The following is a 27,819-nucleotide window of genomic DNA, read 5'->3' as shown; positions in this document are numbered from 1 at the left end:
CTTTTGTCAGATTGCTTTGTGCCATTTTGGATTTTAGGCAACAACAAAAAATGTTCCTTTTTTCAGCGATAGAGACACCAAGGGCCGGTTTCCCAGACACAGATTAAGCCTCGTCCTAGACAAAGAAATATTTGTCAACAGAGATTCACGATGGAAATCACTACCTACTCCAAGACTAGGCTTAATCAGTGTCTGTGAAACCAACCCATAGATGCTCTATTGATTTACTGATGTCACGGAAATGACCTTTCCAGTCTGTATGGCCTGCTGCAGAATAAATTACAATTGATGTGCTGTTTATTCAGGTCAAATGTCAATTTCCCCCTCCTTTTCAACTGATCCTCTTCTGATGTGTACACAGTTCAAGGTGGCTGGATGATGCACCCTATTTAAAATGGTAAAATCTATGAAGAGATAAAGGAGATGAATATTAGATATTGTGTGTTTTCATTAAGAAAATTATCTATAATTTGAATAATTCAGTGTAACTAAATGTTGGCCAACATTCTCCAGTGTTGCAGTATTAGGCTATCATCTGACCAAATGAGAGGATGAAATCAGTGTTTTATTGCTGCCAACATTATTTATGAGATCCAACTGAAAAAACAATTTAAGTCAAGCGTGACGACCATTCTTAGAGGCTCAGTTTAGATCTGAATTGTGAGTATCCCAAGGGAAAAGCAAGCTAGTAAAGAAGCAGGTGTTTTTTGTTTGGAGCCTTTTGTCCCCCCTCCTCTCAAAGAGGATTAAGTCAGAGGCCACTGTCGCACATGAGTTGCCTCTTGTTTTCATGAACGAATACAATTATTTTGCAGAAATGTATTAACTTTAGTACAACAGTTATTCAGCTATTGCAATTTTGCTTATGAAAAATAAAGCATTTGGGGATTACAAAAGTATATGATAGCATGTAGGCTACATAATTGCTGTTTTCGTTTATCAAAATATCCTTATTTACAAAAACCGAATGAAAGTATAATTGTTGCCCCTTGGCCTCTGTGATTCCCATATTTCTCCACTAGGCGGCTCTCTGTGTCTGCGCCGCGCGTGACTCCGAACTACATTGAAGGATTGCGGTCAGGTTATCCAACTCCACCGTCAAGCAAAGCTATCCATGCTCGACTGAATTTGCGTGCAATAGCTTGATCGTAGTGGAGAAGTGGGAGAAAGAGCATCATTGGATGACAGACAGCACAGTATTCCGTCGCAACTGCAACTTGCGCCCAGAGAAAACACTTTCCGTCAACGTTTGCCATCGCCCCTTGGGTAAACAAATCATTGTTTTTGAATTCGATAGTAGGAATGGGGTAGCTACTTCCTTTTCTAGCTGCAGATGTTGGCGTCCGCTCTTTGCCTGGTAAGGGTTGGGAGTTTACATTTCACACATCACAAATGCTAGCTAGCAAAGCTAACGTAGCTTGCTAAAGCTAGCTCACTAACGTTAGCTACATTTCAATGGCGCAAGTACAATACACCATTTCAAATGTCGTTTTTTGTTTTAAATATTTAAGTTATTCCATGTTAGTTGTCCTGTAGATTTTTTGTTTTACAGGTTTGCATGTTTCTGCTTGCAATTTCTGTTTATTAACTCGTCTTAGCTAGCAGGTAACCAACCAGCTAACTGTCACCTGAAGAGTGTTATGAGATGAAGTTGGCGACCTTTTGGTGAGTGGTGTCGCGTGCTTCACAAGCCACGCAGCCGGGTGTACCACGGGCACGAGCAATCACAGTGCAATTTATCTTGTGCTGGCTGCTGCCTTGCCCACCAGGCCCCAAGGGTCTCCTGGCTCAGATGTCCATAGCTGGGGTCAATTCTATTTCAATGTCAGGTGCATATCATCACCTATCATGTTATTTCTGGTCAGCTGATTTTTGTCATTTATTTTTTCCCCTATAATTGTATTGCATTATCTTAAAGCATTTTTGTGTTTCAGAAAAATACTATAAAAATCATGATGTGCATTATAGAATTAAATTGATTACAAATGACAAATTATACATATTACAGTACGGTTCTGGCTATACCTTGTTAGTGCACAAGATCAGGGCATAATTTAAACCTAGTGTACTGTGTTGGCATATGTGTGGAGAATAGTTGGGAGTGGGAAGGGTACCAAACCATTTCTGCAGCATTGAAGATCATCAAGAACACAGTGGTCGCCATCATTCCTAAATGGAAGAAGTTTGAAACCCCCAAGACTCTTCCTAGAGCTGGCCGCCCAGCCAACCTGAGCAATTGGGGGAGAAGGGCCTTGGTGACACAAAATCCTATGGTCACTCTGACAGAGCTCTAGAGTTCCTCTGTGGAGATGGGAGAACCTTCCAGAAGGAAAACCATCTCTGCAGCACTCCAGCAAGAAGGCCTTTATGGTAGAGTGGCAAGACGGAAGCCACTCCTCAGTAAAAGGCACATGACAGCCCGCTTGGAGTTTGGCAAAAGGCACCTAAAGGACTCTCAGACAAAGAGAAACAAGATTCTCTGGTCAGATGAAACCAAGATTGAGCTATTTGGCCTGAATGCTAAGCGTCACGTCTGGAGGAAACCTGGGACCATCCCTACTGTGAAGCATGGTAGTGGCAGCATCATGCTGTGGGGATGTTTTTCAGTGGCAGGGACTGGGGGACTGTTCAGGATTGAGGGAAAGATGAACAGAGAAAAGTAAAGAGAACCTGCTCCTGAGCGCTTAGGACCTCAGTCTGGGGCGAGAGTTCACCTTCCAACAGGACAATGACCCTAAGCACACAGGCAAGATGATGCATGAGTGGCTTCCGGACAAGTCTCTGAATGTCCTTGAGTGGCCCAGCCAGAGCCCGGACTTGAACCCGTTCGAACATCTCTGGAGAGACCTGAAAATAGCTGTGCAGCAATGCTACCCATCCAACCTGAAGGGTTGAGAGGATCTGCACAGAAGAATGTGAGAAACTCCCCCAAAACATGTGTGCCAAGCTTGTAGCATTTCTCAACCTGTTTTTGCTTTGTCATTATGGGGTGTTGTGTGTAGATTGATGGGTGAAAGCAATGTAATCATTTTTAGAATGAGGCTGTAACATAACAATGTGGAAAAAAGTCAAGGGGTCTGAACACTTCCCGAATGCACTGTATATAGAGAGAGTTTGGCTGCCATTTTAGCACTCATTTAGAACTTTATTCTTGAAATGTTGATGATGTAAGGGAGCGGTGTCACGTTCGTCGTAACGAGGAGACCAAAGAGCAGCGTGATTAGAATACATTCTTCTTTTAATGAACGAAGAACACTTAACAAACTATACAAAACAACAAAATGAACGTGAAGCTGTAAATGGCTACCTAAATATGGTCCCCAATCAGAGACAACGATAAACAGCTGCCTCTGAGAACCAATCGAGGCAATCATAGACATATAAACCCCTAGACATACAAAAAACCCTAAACATACAAAAACCCAGAGACAATACAAAAACTAAACAAACCACCCTTGTCACACCCTGACCTAACCAAAATAATAAAGAAAACAAAGATAACTCAAGTCAGGGCATGACAAGCGGTTGAAATTTCACAATTGTTACCCGGGGGGAAATGGGGGAGGTTCAGGCTTTTTCAATTTCATTCAGAGGGAGGGTTTAGTATTTTAAAAAATTGTCCAGGGGAGGTTGTGTTATTTGTAAAAGATTAAATGTCAGTGTTTGTTAGCATTTTGTAATTTACGTATTGAATTAGACTGTAACTTTTGTGTACAACCCTTCTGCCCGGATGGGTGGGGATTTCACTTTTCCTATCCATTGGCAGTTTGATCAGTCTTTGTGCTTGGCGTATCCAAAACAAGTATCTTGCGAATCAAACAGTGCTTGTAGTGATGAATATCTTGTGAATCAAACAGTGCTTGTAGTGATGAATATCTTGTGAATCAAACAGTGCTTGTAGTGATGAATATCTTGTGAATCAAACAGTGCTTGTAGTGATGAATATCTTGTGAATGAAACAGTGCTTGTAGTGATGAATATCTTGTGAATCAAACAGTGCTTGTAGTGATGAATATCTTGTGAATGAAACTGCTTGTAGTGAATATCTTGTGAATCAAACAGTGCTTGTGATGAATATCTTGATCAAACAGTGCTTGTATTGATCTTGTGAATCAAACAGTGCTTGTAGTGATGAATATCTTGTGAATCAAACAGTGCTTGTAGTGATGAATATCTTGTGAATCAAACAGTGCTTGTAGTGATGAATATCTTGTGAATCAAACAGTGCTTGTAGTGATGAATATCTTGTGAATCAAACAGTGCTTGTAGTGATGAATATCTTGTGAATCAAACAGTGCTTGTAGTGATGAATATCTTGTGAATCAAACAGTGCTTGTAGTGATGAATATCTTGTGAATCAAACAGTGCTTGTATTGATGAATATCTTGTGAATCAAACAGTGCTTGTCGCGATGAATATCTTGTGAATCAAACAGTGCTTGTAGTGATGAATATCTTGTGAATCAAACAGTGCTTGTAGTGATGAATATCTTGTGAATCAAACAGTGCTTGTAGTGATGAATATCTTGTGAATCAAACAGTGCTTGTAGCGATGAATATCTTGTGAATCAAACAGTGCTTGTAGTGATGAATATCTTGTGAATCAAACAGTGCTTGTAGTGATGAATATCTTGTGAATTAAACCGTGCTTGTAGTGATGAAGTAAGTGTTCAAAACAACTGGGAACTCGGAAATCTTCGACTTCAGTCTGTTCAAGACAACTAGGAACTCAGAATAACATTTGGGGAGGCAGGGTAGCCTAGTGGTTAGAGCGTTGGACTAGTAACCGGAAGGTTGCAAGTTCAAATCCCTGAGCTGACAAGGTACGATCTGTCGTTCTGCCCCTGAACAGGCAGTTAACCCACTAGGCTGTCATTGAAAATAAGTATTTGTTCTTAATTAACTGACTTGCCTAGTTAAATAAAGGTAAAATAAAAAAATTGGGGCCGACTGGGAAAATCATTTTGAACAGTAACTAGTAATTTAAAGTCGGAAGCTCTGGCATCTTTCTAGAGCTCAGACTTTTCCGACCTGAAGATCACTGAAGTCATGACTTGACCTCTTTTCCCAGTTGTCTTAAAACCACCAACAAGCATGGCATCTCAGAATTACACAGACTGTAACTCATGAAAACAGCTTTCACAATCATGTAAGGGTTTCTTTACAATCTGTACGCTGAAGAGAGTAGAAAAGTTCAATGGAATTTTGGAGTCGAAAGGAGATGGTTCTTCAATGTGGACAAAGTGAATGGATGAAATTGGTTGTTGCAGGAGCTGCTACTGAATGGGAAAGACAACGGTCCATGTGGATGGCTCGGCTATCTGTATGCTACGAGTTGTTCTCCTTTTTCAAGCAATATGTTTATCCTTGGCTGCCTGTCATTTCATATTTATCTTTTTTATATATACACTACCGTTCAAAAGTTTGGGGCACTTAGAAATATCCTTGTTTTTGAAAGAAAAGCACTTTTTTCCCCCTTTTTTAATTAACATCAAATTGATCAGAAATACATTGTAGACATTGTTAATGTTGTAAATGACTATTGTAGCTGGAAATGGCTGATTTAAAAAAAAAATGTAATAGAATATCTACGTAGGTGTACAGAGGCCCATTTATCAGCAACCATCACTCCTGTGTTCCAATGGCACGTTGTGTCTAATCCAAGTTGATCATTTTAAAAGGCTAAAATCATTCAAACCCTTTTGCAATTATGTTAGCACAGCTGAAAACTGTTGTTTCCGATTTCAAGAAGCAATACAACTGGCCTGCTATAGACTAGTTGAGTATCTGGAGCATCAGCATTTGTGGGTTCGATTACAGGCTCAAAATGTGCAGAAACAAAGTCTATTCTTGTTCTGAGAAATGAAGGCTATTCCATGCGGGAAGTTGCCAAGAAACCGAAGAGCTCGTACAATGCTGTGTACTACTCCCTTCACAGAACAGCACAAACTGGCTCTAACTAGAATAGAAAGAGTGTAAGGCCCCGATGCACAACTGAGCAAGAGGACAAGTAAATTTGAGTGTCGAGTTTGAGAAACGGACACCTCACAAGTCCTCAACTGGCAGCTTCATTAAATAGTACCTGCAAAACGCCAGTATCAACGTCTACAGTGAAGAGGCTGCAGGATGCTGGCCTTCTAGGCAGTGTTCCTTTGTCCATCTTAATCTTTTATTTTTTTGGCCAGTCTGAGATATGGCTTTTTCTTTGCAACTCTGCCGAGAAGGCCAGCTTCCCGGAGTTGCCTCTTCACTTACAACATTAACAATGTCTATACGGTATTTCTGATCAATTTGATGTTATTTTAATGGGCAAAAAATTTGCTTTTCTTTCAAAAACAAGGACATTTCTAAGTGACCCCAAACTTTTGAATGGGTGTGTGTGTAAATTAATTGTGTAGGCCTATAGGCTATTCACTGCAGTATTATTCCTAATAATTAATATTTCGCTCTTGGAGTCCCAGCATGTTGTACAGGTATTTTGTGCATTGTATTTACTACTACAGCTAGCTCTTGCTTGCTGACTGTAAAAAACAACAACATGTTTTTATTGATGAGTGAGAAAGTTAGACACACAAATATATCCCGCCAAATATTTTAACATCACCAGTTATTGCAATGGTAAGAGGTTAGCATTTCTTGGGGGTATGATATTTGTATATCTGTACATTTCTCTCTCATTGTTATTCACTATTCTTTCAGGACTATATGTAGTCATGGTATCATCCACATTGATGTAGAAGTGTTTAGAAATATTCTATTCTTATTCTACAATAAAAGTGACTCCAAAATTATACAAAATATTCTAAAATGCAACCAAAACAAATAGCAAATGTATTCAACCCGTTTGTAGAGTCACAAGCTTGATGTAATCATTGCGTGCTAGGAATATGGGATTTTTGATATACTAAACTTTTGACTACTTCAATACACACAAGTGAATTTGTCACAATACCTTTGATCCCCTAAAATGGGGGGACTATGTACATAAACTGCTGTAATTTCTAAATGTTTCACCCAATATGGATGAAATACCCTCAAATTAAAGTTGACAATCTGCACTTTAATCTCATAGTCATTGTATCATTGCTGGAGTACAAAGCCAGAACAACAAAAAATGTGTCACTGTCCCAATAATTACAGAGGACACTAATGGCTCTGGTAGGACTGTAGAGTGAAGTAAGTCTCCTCCCTGTGCTTGGCTGCCAGAGAGGCTGGGGACCCGACTAAGAAGCGCCCTGGGGAGAGCTTTAGGATTGTTGTTGTGGAAAGTGTGACTACAGGGGCAAGAATGCTGTCCCTGCTGTTTTCCTGAGTATGGGAGAGCTAAGAATTTCCTGTGTGTGTTTTTTAAACCTCTCCAGGGAGAGAAGTAAACTTCTGCTCTCTATCTCATTTGGCAGAAGGCCCAGAATATATGGACCTATCATGAATATTGGTCTTTTTCATCATAAGATCTTATTGGATGTAAAGTGCTTTTATCACTCACTGGCACAACAGACTGATGCAAGGTCTTTGGAGTTAGGACATATTTTTGTTAATTAGCCTATTGGAGCCAGAGTTGCTTTCGTTCCTGTCTCTAGGCCTAAATTAGAGGAAAAATACAAAAGTAAGGGTATTGTAAGGGTAAAGTAAGGGTACAGTATTGTGTTAACTGAAAACAGTTAACAGACATGCAGTCCTTTGTGTAGGCGGACATCATAATCATTCTAAGAGAACTGATGACCGCTAGTCCGCTACTCATATCAAGGACCAGTGCAGCTCTATAAGCTGCTCAAATTGGCTTCATTTCAGAATGCTCTTCTTATTTCTGCAGCACAATGTCCGTTTCACCTGAACACCACAGTGATTTTGGCCAGTGATGGTGCTGGTGCTGCAGGCTAGCACTTTTGTATGAAGAGAGCAGTAGCCTGGTCCCATGTAAGCTTGGCTTAGGCAATCCACTGCTATTAGGCCATTGTTCTGTTGCTTTACACACTGTATTTCTCTGACAGGGATTTTGCTGCTCTCCACTTCCGTCTTAATCAGGTTCCAAAAGTCTCCTCTGAGGTATGATGGGAAGTTGTCAGCCTGGAAAATTAGAATCTGAAAAATAATATGATCAGCTTTTAACTCATCATAATTCATCATAATTGGCTTTTGTAATATTTGGGCATGGCATTTTTTGCAGAATAATATGATTTCATCATAGTTGTGAGTGTAAGACGAGGAAGTCTTATATGCCCCTTGTGCTACAGTAGCTACCCCAAGGGTAGCAGCATCAAAGCTATCTGCACATGCTTAGGGCAACAACCTCAACAGTATCTGTCCATTCTACTATAATATAATAATATATGCAATTTTTTTGTTCCAAAGCATAATAGAGAGATGTATGTGATCGTATACAAATGTAAGCGGGATTTGAAATTATGTTTTAGTCAAATATATCTGTTTGGGCTTCTTGCGGTCAATTTGCTGTCTACAATTATTTGTAGTTTATTTGTAGTTCCGGCCCCCCGAGCCTCTGCTCAAGAAAAATTGGCCCGCAGCTGAATGTAGTTCATCACTGATACGGTGCATTTGGAAAGTATTCAGACCATTTGACTTTTTCCACATTTTGTTACGTTACAGCCTTATTCTGAAATTGATTAAATGATTTTGTTCCTCATCAATCTAAGAACAATATGCCAAAGCAAAAACATTATTATTATATATTTTTTTGCAAATGTATAAAAAATTGAAAACAGAAATACCTTACTTCAGTAAGTATTCCGACCCTCGCTGTGAGACTCGAATTTGAGCTCAGGTGCAGCCTGTTTCCATTGATCATCCAATGCATTCAGAAAATATTCAGATCCCTTGGCTTTTTCCACATTGTTCAGTTACAGCCTTATTCTAAAATGGATGTTTCGACAACTTGATTGGAGTCCACCTGTGATAAATTAAATTGATTGGGCATGATTTGGAAAGACACACACCTGTCTATTTAAGAGCCCACAGTTGACAGTGCATGTCAGAGCAAAAACCAAGACACGAGGTTGAAGGAATTGTCCGTAGAGCTCTGAGACAGGATTGTGTCGAGGCACAGATCTGGGGAAGGGTACCAAAATATTTCTGCACCATGGCTGCAGCCTCGAAGGTCCCCAAGAACACAGTGGCCACCATTGTTCTTAAATGGAAGACGGTTGGAACCAAGACCCTTCCTAAAGCTGGCCGCCTGGCCAAACTGAGCAATCGGGGGAGAAGCGACTTGGTCAGGGAGGTGACTAAGAACCCAATAGTAACTCAGACAGAGTTCCTCTGTGGAGATGGGAGAAACTTCTAGAAGGACAACCATCTCTGCAGCACTCCACCAATCAGGCATTTTTGGTAGATTGGCCAGACGGAAGACACTCCTCAGTAAAATGCACCAGACAGCTAACTTTGAGTTTGCCAAAAGGCACCTAAAAGACTCTCAGACCTATGCGAAACAAGATCATCTGGTCTGATGAAACCAAGATTGAGCTTTTTGGCCTGAATGCCAAGTGTCTCATCTGGAGGAAACCTGGCACCATCCCTATTTTTTTATTTCACCTTTATTTAACCAGGTAGGCAAGTTGAGAACAAGTTCTCATTTATAATTGCGACCTGGCCAAGATAAAGCAAAGCATTTCGACAGATACAACGACACAGAGTTACACATGGAGTAAAACAAACATACAGTCAATAATACAGTATAAACAAGTCTATATACAATGTGAGCAAATGAGGTGAGAAGGGAGGTAAAGGCAAAAAAGGCCATGGTGGCAAAGTAAATACAATATAGCAAGTAAAACACTGGAATGGTAGTTTTGCAATGGAAGAATGTGCAAAGTAGAAATAAAAATTATGGGGTGCAAAGGAGCAAAATTAATTAATTAATTAAATACAGTTGGAAAGAGGTAGTTGATTGGGCTAAATTATAGGTGGGCTATGTACAGGTGCAGTAATCTGTGAGCTGCTCTGACAGTTGGTGCTTAAAGCTAGTGAGGGAGATAAGTGTTTCCAGTTTCAGAGATTTTTGTAGTTCGTTCCAGTCATTGGCAGCAGAGAACTGGAAGGAGAGGCGGCCAAAGAAAGAATTGGTTTTGCGGGTGACTAGAGAGATATACCTGCTGGGCGTGTGCTACAGGTGGGAGATGCTACTATGGTGACCAGCGAGCTGAGATAAGGGGGGACTTTACCTTGCAGGGTCTTGTAGATGACATGGAGCCAGTGGGTTTGGCGACGAGTATGAAGCGAGGGCCAGCCAACGAGAGCGTACAGGTCGCAATGGTGGGTAGTATATGGGGCTTTGGTGACAAAACGGATTGCACTGTGATAGACTGCATCCAATTTGTTGAGTAGGGTATTGGAGGCTATTTTGTAAATGACATCGCCAAAGTCGAGGATTGGTAGGATGGTCAGTTTTACAAGGGTATGTTTGGCAGCATGAGTGAAGGATGCTTTGTTGTGAAATAGGAAGCCAATTCTAGATTTAACTTTGGATTGGAGATGTTTGATATGGGTCTGGAAGGAGAGTTTACAGTCTAACCAGACACCTAATTATTTGTAGTTGTCCACGTATTCTAAGTCAGAGCCGTCCAGAGTAGTGATGTTGGACAGGCTGGTAGGTGCAGGTAGCGATCGGTTGAAGAGCATGCATTTAGTTTTACTTGTATTTAAGAGCAATTGGAGGCCACGGAAGGAGAGTTGTATGGCATTGAAGCTTGCCTGGAGGGTTGTTAACACAGTGTCCAAAGAAGTATACAGAATGGTGTCGTCTGCGTAGAGGTGGATCAGAGACTCACCAGCAGCAAGAGCGAGCTCATTGATGTATATAGAGAAGAGAGTCGGTCCAAGAATTGAACCCTGTGGCACCCCCATAGAGACTGCCAGATGTCCGGACAGCAGACCTTCTGATTTGACACACTGAACTCTATCAGAGAAGTAGTTGGTGAACCAGGCGAGGCAATAATTTGAGAAACCAAGGCTGTCGAGTCTGCCGATGAGGATGTGGTGATTGACAGAGTCGAAAGCCTTGGCCAGATCAATGAATACGGCTGCACAGTAATGTTTCTTATCGAAGGCAGTTAAGATATCGTTTAGGACCTTGAGCGTGGCTGAGGTGCACCCATGACCAGCTCTGAAACCAGATTGCATAGCAGAGAAGGTATGGTGAGATTCGAAATGGTCGGTAATCTGTTTGTTGACTTGGCTTTTGAAGACCTTAGAAAGGCATGGTAGGATAGATATAGGTCTGTAGCAGTTTGGGTCAAGAGTGTCCCCCCCTTTGAAGAGGGGGATGACCGCAGCTGCTTTCCAATCTTTGGGAATCTCAGACGACACGAAAGAGAGGTTGAACAGGCTAGTAATAGGGGTGGCAACAATTTCGGCAGATAATTTTAGAAAGAAAGGGTCCAGATTGTCTAGCCCGGCTGATTTGTAGGGGTCCAGATTTTGCAGCTCTTTCAGAACATCCGCTAAATGGATTTGGGAGAAGGAGAAATGGGGAAGGCTTGGGCGAGTTGCTGTTGGGGTGCAGTGCTGTTGACCGGGGTAGGAGTAGCCAGGTGGAAAGCATGGCCAGCCGTAGAAAAATGCTTATTGAAATTCTCAATTATGGTGGATTTATCAGTGGTGACAGTGGTTCCTATCTTCAGTGCAGTGGACAGCTGGGAGGAGGTGTTCTTATTCTCCATGGACTTTACAGTGTCCCAGAACTTTTTTGAGTTTTAGCGTATCACTGCAAAATGCTGTGGTAGCCATGCTGGTTAAGTGTACCTTGAATTCTAAATTAATCACAGACAGTGTCACCATCAAAGCACCATTACACCTCCTCCTCCATGCTTCACGGTGGGAACCACACATGCTGAGATCATCCGTTCACCTACTCTATGTCTCACAAAGACACGGTGGTTGGAACCAAAAATCGCAAATTTGACCTCATCAGACCAAAGGACAGATTTCCACTGGTCTAATGTCCATTGCTCGTATCTCTTGGCCCAAGTCTCTTCTTATTTTTGGTGTCCTTTAGTAGTGGTTTCTTTGCAGCAATGTGACCATGAAGGCCTGATTCACAGTCTCCTCTGAACGGTTCATGTTGAGATGTGTCTGTTACTTGAACTCTGTGAAGCATTTATTTGGGCTGCAATCTGAGGTGCAGTTCACTCTAATGAACTTATCCTCTGCAGCCGAGGTAACTCTGGGTCTTCCTTTCCTGTGGTGGTCCTCACGAGAGCCAGTTTCATCATAGCGCTTGATGGCTTTTGCGACTGCACTTGAAGTGCAGTTCTTGACATTTTCTGGATTGACTGACCTTCAAGTCTTAAAGAATTGATTGACTGTCATTTCTCTTTGCTTATTTGAGCTGTTCTTGGATTTGGTCTTTAGCCCTTATTTGGTAATCTTCTGTATTCCACCCCTACCTTGTCACAACACAACTGGTTGGCTCAAACGCATTAAGAAGGAAATAAATTCCACAAATGAACTTTTAACAAGGCACACCTTCTAATTGAAATGGATTCAAGGTGATTACCTCAAGAAGCTTGTTGAGAGTGTGTTATTGCATAGTTTTGATGTCTTCACTATTATTCTACAATGTATAATAATATAACAAATAAAGAACAACATTGGAATGAGTAGGTGTGTCAACCTTTGACTGGTACTGTATGTAAATGTATTTTTTCAGTTTTTCAGTTATTATTTTTTATACATTTGCTGAAAACCTGTTTTTGCTTTGTCATTATAAGGTATTGTGTATAGATTGAGGAGAGAAAAAACAATTTGGTTAATTTCAGAATAAGGTTGTAACATGTAACACATGGAAAAGTCAAGGCGTCTGAATACTTTCCGAATGCACTGTATATAGCATTTACCTTTTTGCTTTGCATGAAGGTAAGACCGTTGTTTTCATCAAGCATGTTCACAGCTGGTCTGCGTCTTGAATTTGTCTCTGACTACTTGCACAAATCAGATTGACATCGCCTACGGCATCAGGCAGGAGGTTTGTTTTCCGTTTCCATTGCCATGGAACTGGGGTCTGACAGAATTTTAATTGGGTTGGCAATGATTAGAATGGTAGGGGAAGTGTCATATTTCTATCGAGCTTTTCACTGCAGAAGAGGATGCCATACTGTAAATAACTTCATACATAGTGATGCCAGGTTGTCATTTTCTTATGATATGATAACATCGCTGCCTACAATGGTACCTTAGCCTAGTCAGGAGAATTGAGGTTCCTGGAAGAGATCCCCTCTTTTTCATATTGATTGGTGAAATCCAAAACAGCTAGGCCTAGCTCGCCAAAGATGATAATATTTGTGTGTATCTAGCACCATATGTTGTGCATTGTCTCTTTCATCACAGAGAATTATGAAACTGTCCTTTGCCTACCCCCGGTATCTGTAATCAGCTCAGGGCCTGACCAGCAGGCATTAGTTATGAGTGACGTAAGCAAGCCCTATGCTCTATGTAATTCACAAGGGCAAAGCAGTCCTCCCCTGGCTCCCGTATCGGTAAGCAGCTCCAGCTATGCAGCCTACACGAGGACAAAGAGCTGTGGTGGATTGTGGTGCTAAATATAGCTGGGTGCTAGGTACAGATTAGTGTTGAATAGTGAAAAGTGAGGGATCAGTGTGTGGGGAATATCATTCAGCCAGCTCGGCAATGATTGATTTGACAACGTGGGCTCTCCCCCAGACAGCTCACTGGCTTCAATTGATGTCTGCCTGCAGGATGTTTGATAAGACCTATCCTCTCCTAGAGAGGTATCTGGAAGAAGAGCATAACGAGTGATTCTACTTTGTGGATTGGTTGCTGTAAGTCAATCCTCTCTTTCAGTCAGTTTAGCATAGAATCTATTATGCTAAGGAGTAAGTGTTAATGTAAAGATAGGCTATGTCTTTTGTATGTTCAGACTCTTCAGTCTCTGGCTTCTGCTTATCTGTATTCAGACCCCTTGACTTTTTCCACATTTTGCTACGTTAACAGCTTTATTCTAAAATGGATTAAAAAATAAATCCTCAATCTACACGCCGCATAATGGAAAAGCAAAAAGTTATTTTCATTTTTTTTGCAAATGTATAAAAACGGAAATACCATTTATATAAGTATTCAGACACTTCACTCAGTACTTTGTTGAAGCACCCTTTGGCAGCGATTGCAGCCTTGAGTCTTCTTGGGTATGACACTTCAAGCTTGGCACACCTTTATTTGGGGAGTTTCTCCCATTCTTCTCTGCAGATCCTTTCAAGCTCTGTCAGGTTGGATGGGGAGCGTCGCTGCACAGCTATTTTTGAGTGGTTCAGGCTCACTCAAGGACATTCAGAGAGTAGTCCCGAAGCCACTCCTGCATTGTATTGCCTGTGTGCTTAGGGCCGCTGTCCTGTTGGAAGGTGAACATCTGCCCCAGTCTGAGGTCCTGTGCGCTCGGGAGAAGGTTTTCATTAAGGATCTCTGCTCCGTTCATCTTTCCTTCAATCCTGACTCGTCTTCCAGTCCATGCCACTGACAAATATCCCCACAACATGATGCTTCACCATAGGGATGGTGCAAGGTCTCCTCCAGATGTGATGCTTGGCATTCAGGCCAAAGAGTTAAATCTTGGTTTCATCAGACCAGAGAATCTTGTTTCTCATGGTCTAAGAGTCCTTTAGGTGCCTTTTGGAAAACTCCAAGCAGGCTCTCATGTGCCTTTTACTGAGGACTGGCTTCCATCTGCCCACTACCATAAAGGCCTGATTGATGGAGGGCTGTCCTTCTGTAAGCTTCTCCCATCGCCACAGAGGAACTCTAGAGCCTTGTCAGTAAAAAAAAAAAAAACAGTATGGGGATGAGGTAGTTGGGTGGGCTATTTACAGAGGGGCTGTGTACAGTTACAGTGATCGATAAGCTGCTCTGACAGCTGATGCTTAAAGCTTCAGTCATTTTTGCAATTCGTTCCAGTCATTGGCAGCAGAGAACTGGAAGGAAAGGCAGCTAAAGGATGCTTCACCGTAGGGATGGTGCCAGGTTTCCTCCAGACGTGACACTTGGCATTCAATTCAAAGAGTTCAATCTTGGCTTCATCAGACCAGAGACAATCGGGTTCTTGGTCACCTACCTGACCAAGGCCCTTCTCCCCCGATTGCTCCGTTTGGCCAGGCGGACAGCTCTAGGAAGAGTCTTGGTGGTTCCAGACTTCTTCCATTTAAGAATGATGGAGGCCACTGTGTTCTTGGGGACCTTAAATGCTGCAGAAATATTTTGGTACAATTCCCCAGATCTGTGCCTCGACACAATCCTGTCTCTGAGCTCTACAAACAATTCCTTTGACCTCGTGGCTTGGTTTTTGCTCTGACATGCACTGCCAACTGTGGGACCTTATAGACAGGTGTGTGCCTTTTCCAAATCATGTCCAATTAAATTAATTTACCACAGGTGGACTCAAGGGATCTGAATATTTTCCGAATGCATTGTATGTTTGTGTCAGATCATATGGTGTGCCATGACATCTAGAAAATATATAAATAAATAAAAATGGCAGAAACTCTTAGCAGCCAGACCATAGTACAGGGCAGAGCACTGTGTCCTTGGTGCGGCACTGTGATTCACAGGTTCACGTCACACTTCCCCATTTCATCCTGTGTGCTCAATTATGTTTTCTTATGGCCTCTCCTACATTCATACAATATCTTGACTGTGTCCAGCTAGCTAATAATCACCCAAATGAAAGCTACACAGTCCGGGAGCATCAAAAACGATGGATAGAGGACCATTTTCCTCTGCTGGCACTGGCTGACGCTTTTCTGGTGCCTGGGGACATAAGCGTTGCTGTGGGCCGGAATGCGGACACCTAGGGTGACTAGGCTGGTGCAGGATGTCGTTGTTGGGGAAGTAATGTTATCAGTCAGCGACTCTGATTGAGACGGCCCCCAAGCTGAATTGTAACCGCACTTTGTGTGTGTGTGTGTGTCCCAGAAATCTATAGCCTTATCTTTCTATAGCCTCCTTGGACACACCTCGGCTATTGCTCGAGAGGAACATGTTAATTTCCACCGCTGCTCATTGTGATGCTCAGTCATGATGTCTGTCTGCTTCTCCACAACATGGCTGCTGTTCCTGACATTCTTCCTGTTCCCAACACTGCAGGTGCTGAAAGGGATGTGTGGGCTGGAAGTCCTAGGGCACTGCTAGCCCACCTCTGATCAGAGAGAACGCAGCACTGTGTCCTCAACACACTGCCTGCCTGCCTGGGGAGACCAGCCACCACATCCTCACAGCATTGGATGCAGCTGGCTCAAAAACAGAGGAAGAAGCGTGACCGGCTGTCTGTGGTGTTGTGATGATGAGGGGATAACAGGGCCGAGCGCTGAGGGCCCTGAGGTGGACTGGCACAGTTGAAGCAGCAGGCCAGGGTTAAGCCAGGGGAGGGGAGGCAGGCGGTGGGTGCCCACCGTCCAAGGACTAGGAGCCACCATTTCTCGGGTGGTATTGCCGGCGCGGAGGAGGGGCGCCGTACGGAGGTTGGAGGCTCTCTGGATGATGACCAGCCTGTTCCGCCGCCACAGCAACAGCAGTGGTAACCATGGTGATGTGGCGCCGCACGAGGAAAGCCCTGCTCCAGGCGAACTCAACAACAGTCGTCCCGGTGGGAGTGGGCGCACGGTGCGGCGTCTGGAGTTCAACCAGGCCATGGAGGACTTCAGGACCATGTTCCCCAGCATGGAACAGGAGGTGATAGAGTGTGTTCTGCGGGCCAATCACGGAGCCGTTGACTCCACCATCGACCAGCTGCTTCAGATGAGCCTCGACGGACACGGCTCTAACGACAGCTCTGACTCAGAGGACAGCCTTCCTCCTGAGGTACGTCTGGGGGCTACTGGTATAGGAACTAGTGGGTAGCCCAGATTAAACTAAATGAACACAACCCAAGTCTGAGACTATAGTTTATCATGAAATGCATGTCAAAGTTGTAAGCTACTTTTTCACACCATATTCATTCATACACCTTATTTAATTGTATTTATTTGTTTGCCTCTTCAAACCAGATGGTTGCTCCTGAGGAGGGAAAAGTATTTGATGTTGCTTTTAATATGCGGTTGTAGTGGATGACATGCATTTCTCTGGAGGTCACTGTGATTATACACTGCTATTGTGGACAGAAAGCTTTGATAGGCTGTCTAAAGCGGTCTTCAAAAGCTTGCCAATACCCAGAGGTAGGTTATGCTCTCTAGCAATGTGTTGACTGCTGTGAACAGCCAAGACAAGCCATTCCTTTGGACATTCATGAACTCCTTTTGTACTGATGCATAAACTCTTTCTGAGTAGTAACAAGGCTGTATCAAGTGCCTTATTGGACTGCCAAGCTGTTCGCTTTGGATTTGATTCAATTACTGCAGGTCTCTCAATTCCAACCATATTTTGTGTTTTTATTAGCCTCAGTCCACTCTGGCAGTATTCCACCAATGACACCATGCTCCACACAGGATATTATTTAACTCTGTTTAGTTTATTTCCCTCTATCACTCTGAATGACCAGAGAGAGAGGAGGAAATGTTTATCTTAATAAATGATGAAGAGCTGAACTTAATACTTATAGTGGAGCGTGTTCTACCTCGCATGCTAGGCTGTTATTTGGAAAGTGAAGTTAATTTACATTGATTAAATACAGGATGAAAACCTGCTGCTTGACATTAGTAAAACAGCCCAATGAAAGCCCTCACATTGCCTCTTATTAAGGGCATAAAGGCCAAGCTGCATTTCCAATGAGCGGTTATAATACAGATTCATTGTTCATTTCATCTGCTCTTTGAAGTGTTCATATGTGCCATCTGAAGGGGTTGTCATGTCCTTTAGAACATTCTCAATGTCTCCCCTGACCTCTGACCTTGTAGATCCTGGAGAGGACGTTGGAGCCGGACAGCTCTGACGAGGAGCCCCTGCCGGTCTACTCCCCGCCCTCCTATGACATGCACATCTACGACAGGAAGTACCCAGACGAGGTCCTGCCCACAGCCTCACCACCTCCCAGGCAAGTGAAGTGAAGTGAAGATAAGGGAGGGAGGGAAGGGGGAGGTCTCAGGGCCACCTGGCTGGCTCTGACCTCATTTCACTTAAAGGAGAATAATAGATGGTTGGGATAATGTGAATTAATGAATACATTTTCTCTGAAACCATCATTTACATGAGTGTTTAGATGCATATTCTTCTTTGGTGCTTTCTCTATATCTAATACATGATATGGCTCGTCAGCGATTCATGCTGTGAGTGCTTTGAATGCTAAGAGGTTCATAATGCATTCAATGCTCCACCTGCTGTCTAATGAATGCTAGTGCAGAAGCTATGAAATCCATGTACATGTTCTTAACTGTGCTCTAACTTGGGTAGATCTGTAGACCTAATACTAGTGATAGTTTTGTTATATGAACACAATGTTGTATATGTGTGCCAAGGAGAGAACCTTTCAGAAGAAAGAAAAACAGTCATGTTTATGTTAGATGGATCCTTTGAAGATGACCAACACAAAATGATTGATTTTTACTGTTACAGAACGTAGCATCAATGGAACTAACAATATCCTTTGCCATCTCTCTGCCAGCTTTGATGCCAGTCAAACTCCTCCCTGCCAGCCCCCTCCTTGTCCACCCCCCCCTGCCAGTCAATGGCAGGTTGGCAGTTACAGGAACTGGAACCCACCGTTACTAGGCAACCTCCCTGATGACTTCCTGCGGATCCTGCCTCAGCAGCTGGATAGTCTGCCAGTAGGTAGATTTATGGGTCAGCACCTAATGGACCATTAACCCACACTGCCATTACTTACAGACTGCTGGCTGCCTGGCACTCTGCTCTGATGACCAACTGGCTGGATAATTACCAGCCTCTACAACAGGCTGCACGCTAAGCAAAATACAGTTCAGCTATTTATACATAATCAGTTCCCTGGTAGTCTTCCAAAAATGAAGACGCCACCCAAAAAACGAGATATTATTTTCAATTCGTGGTGCAATTTGATAAAAAACTTGAGTATTTCCACATATAACTTTGACATGTCTAACAATGTTCTCTCTGTTCCCTCCTCCCTGCAGTGCTCATACACCAGCCTAATGCAGAGTAGTCTGACCCAGCCCTCGTCCTCTTCATCCCTGTCGTCCATGACGCAGCAGGTTCAGCCGGGGGCGGGGGCCAGGGCAGGCCAGGTTGGCATGGAGACTGAGCAGGAGAGGAAGCTGAAGCAGTACTTGGGAGATGAGCGCATCGCACTCTTCCTGCAGAACGAGGAGTTTATGAGGGAGCTGCAGCGCAACCGCGAGTTCCTCATCGCCCTTGAGAGAGGTGTGCACACACACACGTCCAAGCACACACTCAGTAATACATCCTCACACTGATTATTTTCTGCATCGTTTCCAAATGTCTTCTACAGTACTAAGTGATGATATCACTATGCTTTCATCCCAATCAAGGTATGAAGAGTCATTAGAAGGGTCTCTATGTCATGGCAGTGCTTTCCTCTTCATTTTCACCACTTCTGTACTAGTAATGCATGAAGGAAGGCTTGCAGGTTGTCCTGCTAAGTGCCTCTATGCCCATAACCATATTGATACTGAGACATCGGCTCTCTCTGTTTTAGATCGGCTGCAGTATGAGTCAAAGACATCCAAGTCCCATCATTCAACAGCTTTCATGGGGATGTCCACTCCAGGTAGATATCATTCATCTGCGCTCCATAGCATTCAGCTACATCCTAGTATTCTCTCGCTCTGAAAAGGTCCAGGTTTCATGTAGGCTCCTGCAGTGAAATGCTTTATTTTAAAGGCACACAGAGGAAGTGTGACTCTGTGTGCATCTCAGTCGTTGTTTGTCAATCAATCACTCAATCAATCAAATGTATTTATAGACTTTATTTTTATTTTTTACTTCAGCCAATGTCACAAGGTGCTGTACAGAAACCCAGCCTAAAACCCCAAACAGCAGGCAATGCAGATGTAGAAGCACATGTCTCTGTGTGCGTCTTATCATACCTTGATAAGACGTGTGTGTGTCTTTCTCTTTTCTTGCGCATCTCTGTGGGGTCTATTTCACGCTTCTTGTTTGTGTTCTAGGAGATAATTGTGCCTCAGGCTCTGGGGAGGCCTGCACCAATGTTACAGACGATGCCTTGTTCCGTGACAAACTCAAGCATATGGGCAAATGTAAGAACACTCCCAATCTCTAGCTTTATCTCTGGGGCGTAACTAAATATTTTTCTCAATGTATGTGTCTTTCTGTCGCTCCCAAATTCCAAATGTTATCAGAACTTTCCACGTTGGGAATGTCCAGTTAGCATGAAATGGTTCTAGAAGGTTCTAGCAGTGCATGGAACTGGAAATGAGGGATGGTGTCTATATACAGCAAGGTCATTATTAGAAATCAACATACATTTGTAGGACATTACCCTCTTAAAGTTGGTGCTCCTGAAAGGTATACAGTAGTAAAATTCTCCACCATTCCTGCTCTTTAAAACGGCAAATAAGATATTAAGAATAAGATGTTTTCTGAAATATATAAGTATGTATTGATGGACATATGCTTTCTCAAATCCAATCAGTCATATTAATTCAAACAAACTCAGCCCAAACTGTTAACATTTTTATTCAATTAACCAATTCTATTTTCTCTCCACTTTCTATTTGATCCTGTAATCCTCCACAGCTACACGGAAGAAGCTTTTCGAAGTCGCTAGAGCTTTCTCTGAAAAGACCAGAAGAAGAAAAACGAAAAGGAGAGCCCTCTTGAAACACCATTCGTATCCTTCCACTTCACCAGTGATCCCCTACCCCACCCATCACCTCCCCCTCCTCTCCCTGACAGGCCTCCATTGCCCAATGGTTCTTTTGTCCTTGCCAGAAGTGACCTTGAGCTTCAATTGAACTGAACAGATGCGCTTGCATTGTAAAGATGTAATTAACTATCCCTGAGAGACATCCCTGCATGTTGATGAGTGGCTGTAATATCTGCCTTTTGTTTCTGATGTTAGTGGGTTTGAATTCCAGGGAATGTCCCATTTAGTATCCATTTTGGCTTTATTAGGGGTGTGCTGAATTAGGAGGTCCTCTCATGGCCTTGACTCTGGTCCAGCAGGCTTAGTATTATGTTTAAATCACTGCCAGTTCTCTTAACATTCTCTATCAGACTGGGTAATGCTGCCTCCACTGCCAACCTCTTGGATGACGAAGATGCCGGACACCTGAGTGGTACGTTTATCGATGTTTTAATATCATTCTAGTGAAGAAACGGAATTGAATGCTATGAGACATTGATCGGTCGATTGTTTCATTTAGGCCTAGTCCAATTGTAAGAGGGGAGATGAATGTGGACCACATGCTTATTTGTATGAACCAACTCATGTGTCTGTACAGAGAAGGACAATCAACTTAAGAGACCAGGCCCTCAGGAAGAGGAGGTGCCCCAGCAGGAAGTGTTGTCATGGTGAGAGAGCAGTAACTCCACCCACAAAAAACACGCCTTAAACTGTACATTTGTATTTTTTGGATTTCCTCAACTAACAGTTATTTTACCTATTTCTCTGGCAGATTTCTCATATTGTTTCTCCTGTGACAATGGAAGAACAACATGGTTCACACTACACTTCTGGACCTGAACCAGACCGTCCAAAGTCCCATGGAATATTGTTGCCTTTAGATGCTCTTCAGCACTGGGAAATTTTAAGTCGTAAGTCCAACATGACTGATTTGGAAGTCAGAGCAATTCTTCAACCAATAACATTTTAGCTAGCAAAATGAGCTAATATTGCTAACGATAAAGTTAGCTAGCTTGCTTAGCTATTATCCACATTGATAAGTTTGATGGCATCAAAGGTGAAAGGTCAGTGATGAAACGTCACAACTCTTAAATTGAGTATCATCTCCATCTCCGACTTTCCCTCTACGAATTCCAAATTGGTAGGGTCGTTCAAGTGCTTATTTCCCAGTCGAAACACTGTATTTCCCAATTCCGAGTAGCATTTGAAGGCAGTCTTTTGATTTCTTGTTTCAGAAATCAACAAACTAGCTAGTTAGATGCTTTTTTGTATGATTTAAATGACATTTTAATATAAAATATATATTGTTATTGATGGTGAATATGAATAATGTTATGATTTTATTTTAATGTATTACTCATTTTGAATTATTCCTGATAATTTCTGGGTGATACAGTGAAAGCTGGAGTTGTAATTCCGATACGACTCAGGAGTCTAGTGCATTTTACTTGCATATGAATGGATTTGAACATATTTATACTGAACAAAAATATAAACGCAACAATTTCAGAGATTTTGCTGAGTTACAGTTCATATCAGGAAATCAGTCAGTTGAAGTAAATAAATTAGGCCCAAATCTATGGATTTCACATGGGCAGGGGTGCAGCCATGAGTGGGCCTTGGAGGGCATAGGCCCACCCAATGAGTACCCAGGCCCACCCACTGGGGAGAATGAGTTGTTCCCCACACAAGGGCTTTATTACAGACAGAAATACTCCTCAGCATCTCCCCACACATCCCCTCAGACGATCCTGCAGGTGAAGAATCTGGATGTGGAGGTCCTGGGTTGGCCTGGTTACACGTGGTCTGTGGTTGTGAGGCCGGTTGGGCGTACTGACAAATTCTCTAAAACAACATTGGAGGATGCTTATGGTAGAGAAATTAACATTCTCTGGCAACAACTCTGTTGGACATTCTTGCAGTCAGCATGCCAATTACATGCTCCCTCAAAACTTGGGCGACAGCTGTGGCATTGTGTTGCTTGACAAAACTGCACATTTTAAAGTGGCCTTTTATTGTCCCCAGCACAAGGTGTAATGATCATGCTGTTTAATCAGCTTCTTGATATGCCACACCTTATATTGGCAAAATGCTCACTAACAGGGATGTAAACAAATTTTTTAGAGAAATAAGCTTTTTGTGCTTGTGTTATATGTCTGCGATCTTTTATTTCAGCTCATGAAACATGGGACCAACACTTTACATGTTGCGTTATATATTTTTGTTCAGTGTAGCTCGGTACCATTCAACAGTCAATTTCTGACCACATGGGAGTTTGTGTGGAACAAAATATTGTTATTTTATTCTTACCACAATGCAACCATATTCTCAATCTGATCATATAATCTCTTCATTATAGTCTGCCTTGAGGTCTCATTTTTAAGGTCCAGATAGGCTAATTCTTCCCGTTGGACTATGGTATCTTCCCAGAGATGACCAATGTAGGTGAATACTGTTTCCAGTGTAACAAGAGAGCACTGGTTTGAATCAGAATGGGGACCATCAGTGTAACAGTAGCCATGTGGCTAGGGTTTCCTCCTTTAGCATGCATATATACCTATTTACTCTAAATAATTTATCTACTGTTTCTCATACAACTTTATAGTACAGTATTTGATACACTATGAATTTTCTTCTTCTGTTTGTGGCTTCTACATCTTTGTTGCTTACAGAAGAGAAAGTTTGACCTTAAATTTAAGATTTATTCCCGAATTTCATTCGGCTTGCTATTTTCATATTTTACCATGTGTTCTTGCCGGTGACTGTCTCCTCCATGCCTCTGAGAACACTACACCCCCATTGCAGCTCAGTTTTACTCAAGTCATATGTTTTTGTTATGTAGAGAATAAGAATAAGTTATTTACATTTTATTTGAAGATAATAGTTAACTCTTGGTTTGTAGATGCTTAGGAAAGGAATCTCCTGACGGTATCACAATGATTCACTGGCTTTATGTGATTCTGCTGTAAATGAGACCAAAAAGAGTTGATAGAAGTTTTTTTATTTTGAGCACCATCATTTAAAAAAATGGAGAATACCAGTCCTTCCTGATAATACTCACGCTGGTTTAGACTGTATGTATCTGCATCACCTAGCTATGTATTTAGCTAGATGTGTATAAATTGAAATGGTTTGAATGATTTATGATCTTGGGGAAATCATTGCCATAAACAATGTAGATATACGTACTGTAGTTAGCAAGAAAATAATCAATGCTCAGGGAATCTTACTCAAACGCCATTTTCTTGTCGTGTTCGACCCTCTTCTCCGCCATTTCCCCACCAACTGATTAAACACAGCTGAAATGTTTGATATTTATATTCTGCAGTGTTTCATGGCCTACTATGCTATAATCCTTGTGGGTGGATTTTTGGACCAATTATAATTGGTTTGGTACTGCATTCTCTGGCTACACTAGAGAGAGAAAATAGCCCTCTGTTGGCCTTTGTGGAATACATCGATTAAGTACAAATGGCAAGACTTTTCAATATCAGTCCAATCCTGTAGAAAACACTGTTTAGCAAATGCAGTTTTAGATTACAATTGCTTATCATCAGACCACAAACTTAATCTGTCACCCTGTCTAGTTGTAGTTTACCTCCACTTTTAAGAAAGTGAACCTGTAAATGAACCTTTAAGATTATAGATTGTTTTACACTGAAATAGGATATGGACCAAAAAAACAAAACTAGAGGGTGACTTGTTCTTAGGTGCGTAAGCATTTCATTTCAGTCTGAGCATTTCTTTTATCTGGGTTTGTGTGATGGATGAATTATTCTGTTGTCCTGTGTGTTGGTCAGGGGGCACCTGAGACTTGGTATAATTATATTGTCTTCCATGTTATCTTAGCTCCCTCCAAAGGATTTTGTGTTACATGAATGTACAGTATAGAGCCAATGTTGATTAAAACATTAACCATTTACAGTGCACCTCTTTGGACTTGTTATTTGAATGACTCACCATCACCCAATCAAAAGACAGAATTTATCTTTGTGAAAGTCTCATACTGTATTCCTCTATTTTTCTATTTGAAAAAGCATATGCTAGAAACCTATCATCAAATGACATTACAACTCATGTTATCAAATGCAGGTTAAAGAAATAAGAAATGCTAATGCTTTTTTATGACTTGTACAATGTATTTCTATCTGTAAGATAAATGTTGGTATAGATCTTGAGAAATGATGTAATCTAGTATACATGTAGTATGATCTTACTACTCAACCCAATCCAAAAATAGCTATAAAAAATCACTTTCAGGATAACTTCTTAAAGCAAATATTTTCTTGTACTGCATTTTTTTGCTACTTGAATAATACAGTTGTTTTACTCTGTGTTCATGGTCTTTATTGTGTGCCAGAGTTTAACTCCACATATAGCATGTCCTACTAATTGCTCTATTTAATATGTTTGTTTGTGCCAGTGTGTGTGCTCCCATGTGCCTACGTGTTAGAGTTCACAGGAAATGACATCAACCCACTGACTGAGCACTGCCACTGATGTCATTTCACATCACTTAATTTTAGAACATGTTTACTGACACCTGTCTTAGATATGGTATGTCAGACGTGACAAAACAGAAATTAAAGTGGTGTGTTCTTTCATACCTGGTACAAAGTAATTATGCAGGGTATTGATCCAAAATATGCCTAAGGAATGTTAACGGTTGCGATTTCATTCAGTTTCTCTTGTCCTATGCATTTCATGACTTGACTAGGACTATATGTGATAGTAATCAATGCTGCTCAGTGAAATGAGTCAATATCAATGCCTGAACTTTTTTGATCAAGAGAAAAGTTTGGGCCAGGTCCTAACTGCAAACCTACTTTGTCCACTAGATGGTGTTCTTCACAAATGTATTCCACTTTATTGCGTCTGCATCCCATGCTTAGATTCTTTCCTCTCATTGCCTCTCTTTCAGATAGTATGACACAATCAGTGTTTTCTCTTGTTTGTTGTCCTGATCATCTCTACCATAGTATCTTGATTATCTTTGCTTGCCTCCTCTGTTTTGTAGTTCAGTCATTTATTCCTCCCTTGCTGTCAGTCTTTCTCCGTTTCTGCATGGCCTCCCTCTGTAGTCATTGCCACCCCTATCCTGAAGGGGGCCCTAGCCTGTATGTGTTGTAGTGGCAGGCAGGGATGGTTGTGGCTGCATGACATACGCGTTGGGAGGAATAAACCTGGCATGCCTTTAACCTGCTAGATTAAAGCTCAAAGTCTGGCTGACTACCCTGCTCTTCAGATCATGCCTGGGTCTGGTCTCCCCCTCCCTGTCCAAGGATTGGGATGTTTAATGCCCCGTTTTACATAGACTGTTGTGTCTGAACTAGACATGTGAACATCACACTCAAGACTTGACAATCTAACTAACAATGTATAGTGTACTCGTTTGAATATCATCAATGCAATATAAAGGCCCTGTAAGGACAATGCAGACAGTGGTGGTACATTATGAATGCAGTTGTTTCAGTGCAGCAGTCCTTCCAAGCAGGCTGTTTTTAGCAGATTGACGTTTATTGTCATGAATTTTGTCCTGGAGGCAGAACTGAGTGATTTCCACTAGATGGGCCAGCTGTTAAGTTAAAGTTGTCTATATTGTAAAAAAAATGAAAACAAAAATGTACTTTTGGTCTTAATTTAAGATTAGGGTTAGCAGTGTGGTTTGGTTTGGGTTAAAATCAAATTTTAATACTTTGTGGCTGTGCTAGATATTCATGACAATAAATGCCAACCTCTTGTGTTTTTAGGGAGCAGCACTCCCACTGTCTAACGTGACCCTCCCTGGTCTCATCCTCCCTCCTCAGACCTGCAGGGTTGGCTCAGGAGATTCCCTGGCATGAAAGTACATGCAATCAGATTGTCCACAATCCAATTTGATCTGATGCTCTGCTTCCTGGGAGACTTGCCCCTAAGGTCTACACTAAAATGCAGCAGCCTGGCCGGCCAATGAGGCTGCAGTACAAACAGCTTAAGAGGCCGCTGGGCCGGGTGGCATGGCAAAGGATGTGTGTGTCTATCCTCAGTTTAGCAAGCCATGTCAACAAGCTGACAAGTGCCTTCTTCTCTCCCCCACTCGATTGCTCTCAGACTAAATTGTTGCAAGCGTTCCTGTAAATTAGGCCTTGCTGAATTTGGGGGAATTCTAACTTCATGAAATTGATTTGCTTGCCTTGATGCTCTCTGTGCCTTACACTTGGCAAGACTGTAACAAGCTCAGTCCAATACACAATAAAGAAGGGGAGTATGTTTCTGGAAATGGGACTTAGTCTTTGAGTGTGTAGGTGACGTAAAAGGCAGCATAGTCACCTGAGTCAAAGCCAGGGCACACGTTGATGTCACTCAGTGTGTCTCTAGACTTCAGCATTGCTATGTGGCACTGAGAAAGAGGGCAGTCACTTACCTCAAAGGTGAGAGTGGGACCTTGTTATCGGCATTTTAAGATATTACTTTAAAAATATGAGGATCAGAATGTCTGCCTACTAATTAGTTAGTTGTATGGCAAAATATAATATTTTGTGCGATCTCTCTTGATGTACTGAGTGTGGAGTGAAGCATGCTCCTACAGGTGCTTTGCAGGACAGGGCTCACTCAGAAGGGCTTACATGCACCAGACTAGAAGCTCAAACTTCTCTGATCCTTAGCCTTGTATCCCCTCCATCTGTCATTATCTCTCTCGGCTCTTCGTGGTCTGAGTGCTGATGAGACCATCTCTCTTCCGGCCCTGTGGACAGGTAGCCTAGAGAGGATGTTAACATTACGGAGTAAACCCTGCACCCTGAGATGGGATGCAGGCAGGACATGTGAGGAAAGCAAGGCCTTGCTCATAGTGCTGCGTCAGAGCCAGTAGAGGAGAGGAGGGAGGACTCCAGGGACACATCACACATGTACTTACAGATCCAGAGTGAACAACGATCCACACTGATTCTCTCCACAATGCGGTTTGTTCTAATTCTGCAGTTTATAGCATGTCAAGTTCACAGGTTGTGGAGTATTGTGATATTGTTTGAATATGACTAGGTCTGGGAATTGCAGTGGATCTCGGCATCATCTCTTCTTATTCTCTGG

At 42.1% G+C, this 27,819-nt stretch overlaps 1 protein-coding gene across 3 annotated transcripts; it reads left to right on the top strand.

Annotated features, from left to right (window-relative positions):
• The first annotated feature begins 1,023 nt into the window (after positions 1-1,023).
• Positions 1,024-24,680, top strand: LOC118391355 (CUE domain-containing protein 1-like). 3 transcript variants are annotated; one of them, XM_035782678.2, is made up of 11 exons: positions 1,024-1,266; positions 16,104-16,817; positions 17,849-17,985; positions 18,553-18,715; positions 19,040-19,286; positions 19,582-19,653; positions 20,054-20,143; positions 20,643-20,736; positions 21,123-21,184; positions 21,350-21,419; positions 21,524-24,680. In XM_035782678.2, coding segments are annotated over exons 2-11 (1,260 nt in total). In that variant the 5' UTR covers positions 1,024-1,266; positions 16,104-16,493; the 3' UTR covers positions 21,525-24,680. The 3 variants fall into 3 exon arrangements, with proteins under 3 accessions (XP_035638571.1, XP_035638570.1, XP_035638572.1); XM_035782677.2 differs by having other exon boundaries at positions 1,024-1,357; XM_035782679.2 differs by lacking the exon at positions 1,024-1,266 and adding an exon at positions 13,547-13,792.
• The last annotated feature ends 3,139 nt before the right edge of the window (positions 24,681-27,819 follow it).

This window comes from Oncorhynchus keta, unplaced genomic scaffold (assembly GCF_023373465.1).
Source record: "Oncorhynchus keta strain PuntledgeMale-10-30-2019 unplaced genomic scaffold, Oket_V2 Un_contig_6244_pilon_pilon, whole genome shotgun sequence".
NCBI lineage: Eukaryota > Metazoa > Chordata > Actinopteri > Salmoniformes > Salmonidae > Oncorhynchus > Oncorhynchus keta.
This window is presented reverse-complemented; position numbering and strand designations above follow the sequence as displayed.